At 39.6% G+C, this 13,529-nt stretch overlaps 1 protein-coding gene across 2 annotated transcripts in view; it reads right to left on the bottom strand.

Annotated features, from left to right (window-relative positions):
- Window positions 1–7,121: 7,121 nt before the first annotated feature.
- The window catches only part of LOC122908525 (limbic system associated membrane protein), a 656,564-nt gene continuing 650,156 nt past the window's right edge, over window positions 7,122–13,529 (bottom strand). For both annotated transcript variants that reach the window (XM_044251433.1, XM_044251434.1), the window contains one exon: window positions 7,122–10,131. In XM_044251433.1, coding sequence (XP_044107368.1) covers window positions 10,034–10,131 — 98 coding nt within the window. In that variant the 3' untranslated portion in view covers window positions 7,122–10,033. The remainder of the gene's footprint in view (window positions 10,132–13,529) is intronic.

A 13,529-nucleotide genomic window follows, 5' to 3' on the forward strand; every position in this document is an offset into this window, starting at 1 on the left:
CACCCCTGTTCTCAAACAAAATTCCCTGGGTTTTCTGAAGATCATCAACAGTTTGAGATTTGGGGGCTGGGAGGGAGAGTCAACTGATGAAAGACTACCCCTATTATGGAACCTGGACTGGATCCTGGCGAAAGAACCAAGCGGCACTCGGAGACTTTGGAGGATGGGAGGTTTATTTAACACCGGTGGGCTCAGAGGAGGTTGTTCTCCAAAGGTCTAAACCCCGAGTACAAACAAGCAGGAAGGGGAATTTATACCCTTCTACTTCCGCATACTTGGTACTTTTGGCACGCAAGGGAGACTGGGTAGGAAAGAAGAACCCGGAAGGGCTTTGAGACAGGGACTGGAATTCCCTTGCTGGTTTGGTCAGCCATCTTAGAATACAGTTTTTCCCTATCACCCCAATGGGTCAGTCTAGGGAGTAGAAGAGAATGAACCTGGCAGGGAGAGAGGAGAAAGGGCCTTTTCATCTTCAAACCAAAGACCATTAAGTCTCCAGTCTTGGGCTCCCAGGCAGCAGAGTGTTGCATGTTTGTGTAACAGTTTTGTGTGAGTGTGAGGGAGGAATCTGCCTTTTGTTCCGTAGACTTGAATTTAGAAGTGTTCTACTATGGTAAGGTTACAGTTATTGGTAGAAAAGAGTTCCACATGAAGTACATTTGTTAGTTGCTTTGAACACAACTCTGTTCTATTCTGACAAATGTTTGCTAAATTATTAGCCATTCACCATGCTAGGTCTGAAAGGATCACAAAGGTGAAAAGACTTGGGTCTTTCCTTAAGAGGTTAGATTCACAGACTCACCTTCTTCCCAGCTCTCAGCTGCTGCTTTGAACATGCTTTTAAATAAATGGATATAAAGGGAGTAGAAAGTGGGGTATACAACAAGGAATTTCTTCTGAGGCACTCAGAAGGCAAAACCTCAAGGTGACTGAGACACAAGCCACAAGTTCAGGAACCTTGGGCACCCTGATTTCTTTTTTCTTTTTTTTTTTTTTTAAGATTTTATTTATTTATTTGACAGAGAGAGCACAAGCAGGCAGAGAGGCAGGCAGAGAGAGAGGAGGAAGCAGGCTCCCTGCTGAGCAGAGAGCCTGATGCGGAACTCGATCCCAGGACCCTGAGATCATGACCTGAGCCGAAGGCAGCGGCTTAACCACTGAGCCACCCAGGCGCCCGGGCACCCTGATTTCTGATGTGAGGGATATTTTGTTTGAGAACTGTGTCTTTAACTTTGAGTTTGGAAAACTTATTTTAAAAAGGCACTTTTCAGAATTTTATGTAAAATTCAAATTTGGGGAGATTGGGCCCTTAAACAGTCTCTTTAAACCAGAGGGGACCATGGGGTTTTGCTTCTGTCTGAGACCTTTTGCCAGTTATTGAAGCTGATCACAAATGCTTACTTCCTCAGCCTCTACCCCAGTCACCCACTCTGATTTGGGATAAGTTCTCTTGTTTTTTTCCTGATCTAATTTGGCTACTAAAGAGTCAAGCTTCAGACCCTTCCAATCACTCTGATGTATAATGGATTAACTACACTTTTAAGCAGAAAAAAAAAAAAAAATAGGTGGCTTTAGAAAGTAATTTCATTCCTTCTATTGCTATCAGGTAGGATCTCATTAAAACTAATCCTTAAAGGGCACCTGGGTGGCTCAGTTTGTTGGGCCACTGCCTTTAGTTCAGGTCATAATCCTGGAATCCCAGGACTGAGTCCCAAGTCAGCTCTCTACTCAGCGGGGAGTCTGCTTCTCCCTCCGACCATCCCCCCATCATGCTCACTCTCTCTTTAAAAAAAAACAAAACAAACAAAAATGCTAATTGTTAAAGATACTCCTACTATGGAGACTTTAAAGAAAGAGTATACCCCCTCATGTTTTTTTTTTTGGGATCATGTCCTAAGGTTTCACTCAAGTCTAACAATCCAGAACTTCTTAATGCTTTATCTGTAGCTTCCCAATAGTAATTAATGCTCTTTCTTTTTGATTCCTGAAGGGAGAAAAAGAAAAACTTGCAGAGAACCTCTTTGCTTAGATGAAGACAATTATTGTAAATACCACATTATTTCTGTGATAGGAGAGACACGGATAGAACCTTCCAGTGATGCTTTGGTACTTTGTCCATCCCTTCCTCCCATTATTGTCATCACTGGCTTCGTTTCCTGTCTTCTTCATGAAAACCTCTAAGAGGCAGTACAGTCAACCACAAGATCACTGACTCAGGTCAATGAAGACACATCTCCTTTTCACGTTTATTTCATTTTGTTTTAAGTTCACAGAAGAGCAGAGCATTCATACGCGTAAAGTAACAGAAGAGAGAAACAGAATTTAAATACATTTTAAAAGAAAAGAAAAAAAGCTTCTTTTAATTTTAATTTTTTTTTTAACACACATTGCGCTTTTTATTTTCCTTCACAGAGCTAGTATCCAGGGAAAAAAAAATCCACCCAATAAACAAAAATAAACTTTGAACAACAAAAAACCCAAATAAAAAATGGCCATGTGTTTGTATCATCAAGGAAAAGTTCTGTTTATGTCTACAGGGCTGAAAAAAAAAAAGGAATATATTTATATATATATATATTTATATGTATATAACACTGTTAATAAGGAGAATTCTAACCAAGAGCAGGATTTATACACCCTTCAGTAGAGCAGTGAGAAGGCAGGGGTGAGGCAGGGTGGGGGGAAAGAAGACAGAGGTTTTGTCCCATACTTTTCTCCCCCCTGCATCTTTTCCCCTTTAACCTTCCCCCAATCCCAGCGAATACTTAGGGAGCAGGACGTGGCCATAATCACCAGAATGAACCATTTACATTCTCTGGTGAAGAGCGAAGACTTAGGGAAATGGGTCCGAAAAAGGCCACAGATAGCTTAGAATTACGGCCACATGCCATGAAGCTAGTAGTTCCATGTATTTTCTCCATTTGCAAGAAGCAGATTTTTACTCTGTGCCTGGCTTTAGATAGAGAAGGCTTGTGCAGAGGACAATGTAATGTAGCTATAGGAGTAGATCCAGAAGCACCACTCAGAGACCTCTGAACTATCCATGAAAATGGGGAGTTGTCCTATGGGCAGGTCATTCTCCCACTTAAAGAGAGCTCTGTAAGCGCTCTAAGTGGATCCCACATCCTTATCTACATCAAGTGATATTAATGCTGGGAAGTTACGGATAATCCCTGATCTTCCATACACGACGAAACTCAGATTCTGTTCTCTGAGGCAGTGAATGAAAAGCTCCAGGAATAGTGTGGGGCTACGCTTTGATGGGTTCAGAAAAGTGGGCCTGTGCTCTGTCCATTCAGAACAAAGCACAAGAGAATAATTCTTCATTAACTGCCTGAGAAGCATCATTTCTGCGTACCTTCTTCCCAGAGAACTGAACTTGATGTTCGATCTTGGCCTTCACAACAACTCTTACTGTATTTGACTCTGTCACCTCCTGAAATGTGTTTTTGTCCTCTTTTTAACCTGTCTTCTTTAAATAATATTGACCTGTACTTTTTGAAAATGGGAATTGTTCTCTCTGTTCACTTTTTTGCCTTCTCAGCCTTCACAACAGTCAGTGAAGTTTAGGGAAACTCATGCCATGAGACATTCCTTACAAAATAAAATGTATCGTTTTGCCTATTTCTCACAGAACAGTCTTTTGAAATTGCCTGGTCCCACGTGTCCATTGCCATCATCACAGGCAGAGTTTTCAAGGACACAGGTTTACTAAAATGAGGCACTTGGCCCAGGAGGAGGAAAACAAAAACAAAACCAAAAAACACCCCTGATGTTTCCTTTCATAGGCACCACATGCATTACACTCAATCTGGCTACTTTCCTTCCTATGAAAGGTTATTAAAATACAGTTCAACAAGTTAGATTTTTTATTGTAAGGAAACAACGACAACTATTTCAAAGCCTTCCGTGTCGTCTGAATGTGTCCCTTCTCTACAGTGCTAAGAAGTTTTGGTCAGAAGAGAATTTTAGAACCAGTCCAGGGACGCTGTATTGTAAAAGTTTTGGCTTTTGAAATGGAGATGATGCGATGATGGTTCCAAGAAACGAAGGTGTGGTATAGAGGCCAACTGGAGGGTGACAAAGCAGCTGGCCACAAGCTACATGAGCATGAAATTCTTATTCAGAATCAGAGTTTAGAGATGACAGAGGTTCTAGAGAAGGGATCCAAATTCCTTACTTTCAGGATGAGAAAATCAGGTCTCAGGATGGTTTGCTTTAGGTAACTTAGTTGATTTGTGGCCAGACCCTAGCCAGAATCCAATTCTCTTGACTTTCTGCTTTACCTTAAAGTTGCCATTTATCTTGGGTGGACGGGTGGACTTTAAGTGAAGTGTTAATCTGACCTAAATTTATTCTGTAATGTCCATACAGGAAGTTCCTATGATTTCCAAAGTCATCTCTTTGATAGCTCTTTGTGGCTGTTCAGATTATAGAAAATACATATATATCACTCTCTTAAACACATCAGACCCTTCAAAAAGACTCCAAGAGTACGTGCCTGAGAGAGATACTCCCAATTAAAGTAATTTTGTCCTCATTTGCAATATTCAGGATAGATATGTAGAAATATAGGTCTATCAGCTTAAGTAAAAGTAACCATTTCCTAGGGTAACTTGGCAAGATATTTCTCAAGGATATAACGTATTTCTTACATCCTATAATTTCTTCGAATCAAGATGACAAAGAAGCTTTCCCAATGTCTTTGTCTGATGGAAAATAAAAACTGAGTAATATTTTGCTCACCAGGCTATAGGTGACTTCCTTGGATCTATTTAAATAAGCCATCCTAGATGGTGGGTAAGAAGTAACAAGAAGACACTGGGAGTTGATGCAACAGACACATGAGCCCTTGAAATGCCTTCCTCATTTCCCTTGCTTTGGGGTCAGATGAAACAACTGTGACAACAGTTGGGAGAAAATCCACTTAGGTCTCTCAGGAACTAAGGACCCAGGTCCCTGTGACTTGAGCAGGATGTCAAGCTTTAATAGTTCCTGTGGGTCTGCTTCCTCTTGCTGAGGCAACCTTCTTGTTCGGGGCTTTAGTCATACTCCTTCCCATTCTTACCTGTAAAATGTTTTAGTTTTTATTTATTTGTATTTGACTTTTTTCTTTAAGATTCATAGATTTAGCTGAACCGGGGCACTGCATGAAAAATGAAGTTTACATAGTTTATATTATGTACATAAACTAGTGATTTACATTGATTTACACATGATTGGTGCCTAATTTATTAATCAGCACACAGTATGTAAATGCACTGAAAGGAAATCAAGATTTTAAAATAAGTTTTCCATAATATCCATAAACATTTGCGCTGGTGTAAATGTTAAACCTAAACCTAACGTTAACACCAGCTTCCTTGCCAAGAGGAAAGTGATGTACATTGCTGGGTGAAAACAAATTCTCTCTTGAATTTCAGTTGGCCGCCTTTGACAACACAGCTACATGCAAATGAGAATAGTTTACTTCTCTTCCACGAGTATGCACATAAATGTAAACTCCATTTTGCATTTAGTGAGATGTTTACAGATATTATGCCAACCATGATGGAAAATTTACATCACTGGGGCAAATGTAGTCTTTGGAAGAGAAATATTTTAAGTACGTAAAAAAGAAGAAGGCTTCCTGAACTGAATTTGAGTTTCTTAATTTAGGGTCCTATCTCATCATTTTTGTGGTACTTTTAACATTTGTCTCCAAAATGTTAATAGTTTTTATAGGTTAGATATAGCACTGCACTTATATTCTTTTAAAAAAAATGATAGTTACTGGTAACCAAGAATAAATTCAGGCTAAAAACTTATGAAGATGGAGAGAAAAATAAGGCCATGGTTAATCCCATGGAACTTGGTCCACAAAAAATTCCTCTTAAACAAGTAATTACGAAATAGAAAAAATGGGGCTCCGTATCTTTCCAAATGAAGCATAGCTCTTTTTTTAAAACCAAATCCAGTACTTTTCTTCCTTTTAAGTTTAAACCATTATTCTAGATTTGTCTTATAATACATACAATATTGTAAATATAGCATCTGTAAAGATAAGATTAAAAAAAATACATACACATATATATTATTTTTCCACAAATAATTCAAGGCCTGCAAAAAACAAAAGGAGAGATTCCGGGAGACAAGCCAATAGAAACAAACCACAACCAACCTGGGGATGGAAACTGTGACTCTGGAGTAATTAAGAAGCTAACAACTTGGTAGGTAATAACTCAGAAATAATTTCATGCTGAGGAGTTTAGTTTTTGTGTGCAAAGGAGGTAAGTCCATTTTTGGAGGAGAAACAGATTTGTGTTTCTCTCTCCAAGAACATGAAAATCACGAGTACTTTTACAAGGTCTCTATGAATAGCCCCAGTTGACTGAATATGTCGTAAAAAAAATGCCCATGGCAAGGGAGAAGTCTGTCTGACTTGGAAGAGAAGGCAAAGGTCAATAGGACAATTCTTCCCCAACAGAAAACACAATTTCCCCCTAAGCCTTAGTTGTTTTAGGGCAGAGGGATTTTATGTCTCAAAACAAGTAAGGCTGTTCCTCCAACACGGCAACACCTTCTGATGAACAATTGCACAGAAGATGTAATTCTGCAGTTGTAAAACCTAGGATAGTTCTCATTCTTCAGGAAGTGCCCTTGGTCAAGTCATTTCTGTTTTCATTAACTGAAGGTCGGTTCTAAGGATTTTGTTTTATGAATGGTGGAGTTTCGCTTTTACATACAGAGGACATTAAATATGTTAGCCATTCAGATTAACTGATGAATTTCACTCCTCTCAGGGTATTATTTCCAACCAGTTGGTTCTTTTCAATGCAGGGTTTCAAGTTTTGATTACCAATGGAAAAGATTCTTGAAGGGATTTAGAGCAATACGATGAACTAAATTCCAAGAAGTCCCATGTTCAGACTCAATTTCTTGGTGTCAGTCCTCTGGCTGCTACCTTTTTCCTGACCTTCCTCCAAATTATGTTCTCCTCCATTCTTCACATTGCTTAGAGATGTTCTCAAACCTAGGAGATTTCTGGGGCCAATGTTTGCTCTGAAACAGGAGCCAGGACAGTTTTTTAAAAAATCCCCAGATCCTGTCAGAGATATATGCAAACACCACAATATTCAATGTATGTTTAATTATGTTTAATATATGGTCCAGTATATTAAAACTCAGGGAACAAATGGTGCTGACAAGGCAGACATTCCTTTCAGTGGAGAATCTCCTTCCATAAAATCAAGACCTTGTCGTTATGATAGGGTGGAGACAATACGAAATGTAGGTGTATGATTAAGATATGTCACATGCCACAAGGATCTGTTCCTGAAACTGATACTAAACCAAATTAACTCCTGCTACTTTTCTTTTCTTATATATCTTTAATTTCGCATGCATTCCTCTAAAGCTGCCACCTAAGGATGTGACTGGCTCTTCAATATGTGGGGAACACTTATCACCCATGATGATAAACTTTTATTCCTGTACTAAGACCAAAATGTTAGAGAAACCCCGATTGTCAATACATTGATGCTGGATAGGAATATGGCTCACCTTCCCTATATGTTAGAAGCTATTTTCTGGGATAAGAATTTCTGTACTATGCGAGGATCTGCCACAAATACTCTTATCCATCCCCAAGCCCAATTTGCCCTTCTGTTTCATGTTTAAACTGCAAAATCATAAAAGAAGGCTGGTGATAAGCTTTCCAAAATGAACAATAGAATCCCCTAGAACAGATTTAAAATGTTGCTTATCAAAGAGATCATTACCTTCAAAAACAAGGTTCATTGCAAAGAGCCTTCAATTAATAAATCCTATCAGAAATTTCAGGTCCTTCCATCCTTCCTTCCTTCCCTCTTTTCCTCTTTTTCCCTCGTTTCCTCTCTTCCTTTCTCTCTTCCTTCCTTTTTCTATTTGCAGTTAGGAAGTTTCCTGTTTTATATTCGGTGACAACTATTTTTCAGGTTCCGAAACTAGAGGAGGTACCATATTTGGCTCTTCTGAAATACATTTAATTATGACCTCAATAATAATCCTCTGTCTTTTCATAAACCAAACCACTTCCAATACCTCCTATAGTTTAAGTGAAAGCAATGGTTATTTTCCTGACAAAGATATCTACAGACAGAGAGCCAGCTCTCTCTGCAAGACCTTTCCTAAGAAAATCCTGGTGTTGCAGCGATACCAAGCTTTGTGGTATGCATACAACTTCTACCTAAATTATCACAAGTTTCCCAGTTCTTTTGAGGAAGAAACTAGCTCCCATTTCAGATGACTCTTGTCAATGTAAACTTAGACATCGTATCCCCCACAGTATCTTTTTCAGGAATCAGAAGCCAAAAGTGAGCAGGGAAGGTGGAATATATTCCAGCAGCCTGGCCTAGGAAAATGACGGACCACTACAACAATGGTGCTGCAAACATTACCAGTGGAGCAAAAAAGAGATCGTGCAGGCCACCAAATAAAGTATTAGCTTATAACACCAGGACAAATATCTGCAAAGGAGCACAAGGAATGAATTCCTTCTTGTTATGGTCAATGCTTTGTCTAGAGCTCTGCCAACATCTCTACAAGATGAGTAGGGACCTGTGCATCTGTCTATTTTTCCTGCCTTGCTCACTCTCCCTAGGTTTTATCTGAAATAGGAAACAATCTCTGCTCAAGGGAATCCATGGGCCAAATGCAGTGTTATTTGAAGATCAGGAAAGGGGCATTACAGGGCTGCTTTGGATCTCCATGTGGCTCATCATCCTTTCACGAGGAGTTAACACTTGGAGACCTTCCTGGTTCTTGGGATTTACTCAACACATGCTACTCACTCCTGCAGCGAGCCTGCAAAAAGCCAGGAAATACACGAATTCCTCAGACTCAGGAAACAAGAGTGAAATCAGAAATCTCTCCTAGGTCACCTCATTGACGTCACTGATTCTTTCTACTGTTTGCTCACCCCATCAATAGTAGGCACTTTCATTTACAGTGATATTCTGAGTGACTCTTGACTGGGTTCTGATGATTGGACTAGGAGGAATATGAGGTTCTGCCCTTAGAAGGGGCACAGCTTGGTGTTGATACACACTAATGTCATGTGACAGCCATGGGGGAGGGTGAGGAGCCCTGCTCCATGCCTCCTTCCCCACCATGTCCCCCAGCAACTTGTCACAGCCGCATCTCACGGTTACAATGTGGGACAGTATCTACAGCACAATGAGTCTATGTACACATGGACCATTCCCTTGGCATGCTTTAGAGAGAGACACACACACGCTCACACACATGTACACCCACGTGAGAGCGAGAGACTTGAGCACGCGCGCACAGTGGAGAAAATTAAAATGGCACTTCCTAGCATTTGCGGCATGACTAGTGCTGGAGGGTGTAGTAGGGGGTGAAGAGAAGCAGCAGCCAGGGGGGAAGAGGGGTGAAAGGGAGTCTCTGGGTTGGATGTGGGGGAGATATAACACACTGGAGGGGCAAGAGATGGTCTTAAAAGTTGGAAAGATAGTGGAGGCAGGAAAGCCAGGTAAAAGACTCAACACGGGATTCCAGCGTGAATTCCACTGATAGTCTGACATGGCTATGAGTCAGCTCAAATGAAATGAACAAAATAAAAAGATGATGGAAATATAAACACCAAAGGCAAGACCTTATTTTTTTTCTTTCCCCACAGATGAAAAAGAATGAAGGAAGGATAAAGTGTGTGTGGGGGGTTAATATCCATCTGATACTTCTTCACGGGTCTTATTTTTACAACATCCGGCTGTTCTTAGCATGATGTAGTCTTTATATAGTATACATTTGCTTCACTATACACGTATCCTTGTAGAACTTTTCCCACCCTGACTTATAGTTTAGTTTTTATTGATGGACTTTAAAATGGTTTTAAGTGTATTTTCTTCTTTGTTTTCTTATTTCCCCCTTCATTTATAAACACACAAAGTTGTAAAATAAACAGTCTCCCCCCATCTTGCTCTCTCTCTCTCTCTGTATCCTGTGTGACGCATTTTTGTGTGTTTTTTTAAATTATTTTTAAATTTTTATTCTATTAACATTTGCTGAGAAGGCAGAGCAGAGATGCTGCCAGCAGCCACAGTGGTACGGCCAGACTGATGGATCCATTTATTCCTCTCACCGACCCAGGCCCTGCAAGGCAAAAGAGACAGAAAAGAGAATAATTACATCCGGACTCCCTCTACGTCCCAGGTGACAGCTCACAGGATTGGAGGTGAGAATGTGCCACGTACCAGCACCTTGAAGTCAGTGTGCTATGTACAGCCCAAGAAGGGCTCCCCATCTTTCCGAAATCCTTCTCCTTGAGTGGTAAATATCTCAGGGGGTATCAGTGGTTGAACACTTCTGAATAGGAAATGCTCTTGCTGGGGAAAGCTATCACTGAGGTGTCACCTGCTGGTGCAGCGGGGTCCTCTTCACCCAACCTCCTCTTGCACTCTCTGCTCTAAATGGCACTGTGACGCCAGCCCCCGTTAAGGTGCCAAACATCGGTGAGGGTCCTTCAGCCCCAAGACATGGGTTCTTCCAGCTGATTCATTCCAGTGTCTCCATCAATAAAACATGGGACCAATCTGAACCTCTCATTCCTCAGGGGGAAGTGGTAATTACTTATTTGTTAATGGGAAGGGGAATTGTTTCCAAGGTACACTATGGCTGAATGCACCATAGCCGTGAAGTAGGAAAATAAGCCCACTCCTTGTAGAGTCTTAAGAGACAGCAGGGGATCATCTGATCCAAACTCTTCCTGTGACCCTTTAAGGATCAGAAGCCAAGGCAGCAGGACCAACAACAACAACAAAGACAACCAAACCTAGAGAGTTTAAGGGGCAGGTCCAAACCAGAAGCAGAACTGAGACTTGAACCTGCAGAATTCATCCTGGAGTGGCAGCCTCTGTGTTTCCCACCGCCACCTCAGTTTTCCCAAGCAGACACGATTTGGGGTGTGTGGGTATGGATCTAAGGGGGAGACTCGAATGGGGAGGAAAGCGGAGAAGGCATTTGTGTGTTGACAGAAAGGAGATAATTGGGGCAGAAAATGTAGGCCCCAAGAGCTTGTCTCCTATGCTTTGTTTGCTCTATTTTCTCCTTCTGTAAACTTCTGTTCATATAGATCTATTACAAGAAGAAAATGTTCGTGTTTTTCACAACAAAGATTTTTAGATTTAAAACTGAACGCTTAGACAATGATGTTCAAAAAAGAAATAAATGTGACTAATTAAGGGTCACTTCGCAGTTTTGCACATATATTCAGATCAATGTGTAAATTAATCTGCTAGTTTGTGTGTGTGTGTGTGTGTGTGTGTGTACGTGCATGTGTGATTAAACCTACGATGGTCCTCTGACAGGCGAATGTTTCCAAAAGTGTCTACAAACGTATCAGATCAGAGGTCAAATAACAGGGAAAATGCTGAATTCAAGAATGTCCTCCTAATCTGTGTTTTATGTAAATAATGGCAACAATAACTAAATAAAACCAATACTTACACAGCACTTACTATAAAGTACTGTTACAGATAATTTACGCATGTAAGCATATAAGACATGCTATGAGGCAGGTATTATAATGAACCCTTTTTTACACTGAGCTAGTAGGGGGCATTGCACACACTTACACAGCTAGTGCACAGAGGAGCTGGTTCCAGTCTTTGCCTGTCACCACTACACAGTGAAGTTACACAGTGAAGGAGGGAAATGTTCAGCAAATGAATTTTGGGTGTTTTTAAAACAATAGCCATAACAAGCAAAACACAACGTGGAGGCATCCATTACCTTTGAAAACAATTTTCAATAGAATATGTTTTACTAGAATGTCTCCTTGAGAATATTAAAAATATTACTTGCTCTAAAAATATGAATATATATAAACTTTGAACAGTATAGTTATGGTAAAAAATGAGCTTTATTATCTGGAAAGCTACGGAGATATAGAGTAAACAATTCGAATATCCAATCGGCCAATTCTTTAAGTTTCTGAATGGCTACGGGATTGTATTAATAAAGGAAACTTCTGCTACCTTCGGGTTCATGCCTTTTGTGAAGAATTTAGGTTCAAGAAGATAATGTATCCTGCATAAAGCACCTAATGGGAACTGGAGACCAAGCAATAGTATACAGGTGTTCAAAGTCTCAGCTCCATGCCTTTCGTAGCCAACCCTCCACACCCTTCACCACCGTCCTTTTTGGCCTTTGGGGCTTTTAAGTTCAATCAGTGGCAACTCCCCAGGGCTTCTGGCCAGATGGTAATACATTTCCCTATCATTTTAATTCCTCTAAATACTTTAAATGGCATTCATTTGGATTAGTGGGTCAGGACAGCTTCCAAAACGGAAAAAAGACTAAACACACACAGGACCAAGCAAAAATGATTTTTGTTTTGTCCTAGGGATAGTGTGAAATAGAAGGTTTTTACAAAGAGTCTAATTTTGCCTATATCCTTAATCTCATTTTTTAGTGCTGGGATAGGCTAGATTATCTCTCAGACATCTTGGAGTTGAGTGGTACCTGGGGAAGTCTAAAAGTATAAAAAACCTAGTCTTTTATGTGAAGGGCAATAAATATTTGAGAAAGCAGAAATTCCGTCGTTGAAAAATACCATATATATATATGTGCATATATATATATACATGTTCACATTTAACATTTTTGCTAATGTATGTGCACACATATATTTGCAGATACAAAGAGAAGTAGATATGTTATATGTATGCATACTCATATATATGATATATGCATTGACATACCATACACACATATTATTGGTCTTTTAATAGACATAATTGAGAATTAACTGTTACTTTCACATGCCGGTCTATGATATGTACAGGGAATCCCAGTACTGTGCTAATAATCTTAAATTTATCCTTAGTAGAACTATTATTATATATTTGAAATGCATCTCATAGATCTGTTAAGAGTATCTTCACTTCTATCAATTATTATTTATTAAGTGCTCTCATATAGCTATTTGATGGGCTTATATGACTTGCTCTTTTCATAATTGGTTTTGAGAGTAAATAAATAGCTTGAAAAAATGCAAGGGTAAATGAATGATAGTTGGAGAATCATCACAAGTGTGTATGCAATTATAGATATATATGACTGCATAGGAGACTACTTCAGTTAATGGCTATTTCAGGGAAGAATAATCAGCAAAATCATTAATTACGTTTTAGCTCATAGTTATGAAATTTCTGCTTATTTGTGGAAATGCAAATGATAAATCTTATTTCCCACACCAGATGGCCAGGCTCAGCAAGTGCTTTTATATACTGACAGATATAATGAAAGCAAGAGTCTGTAAACATAAATTAGCCTTAAGAATAGATAGGCAAATAGAACCACAATTCAAGAATTGCTACGTTTTTCATACAACAGACAAAAATCATATCTTGGCATTTAGCCATATTCTATATGTGTTTATGTGTGTGTGTGCACACTTACATGTGTGGTATCTAGTAAACATTCAGTAAATGGTAGCATCATCATCATTGCTATCAACTACAGAAGGCTGGATTATAGAAAGACATGAA

The sequence above is a fragment of the Neovison vison genome, chromosome 6 (genome assembly GCF_020171115.1).
Source record: "Neovison vison isolate M4711 chromosome 6, ASM_NN_V1, whole genome shotgun sequence".
NCBI classification, from domain to species: Eukaryota; Metazoa; Chordata; class Mammalia; order Carnivora; family Mustelidae; genus Neogale; species Neogale vison.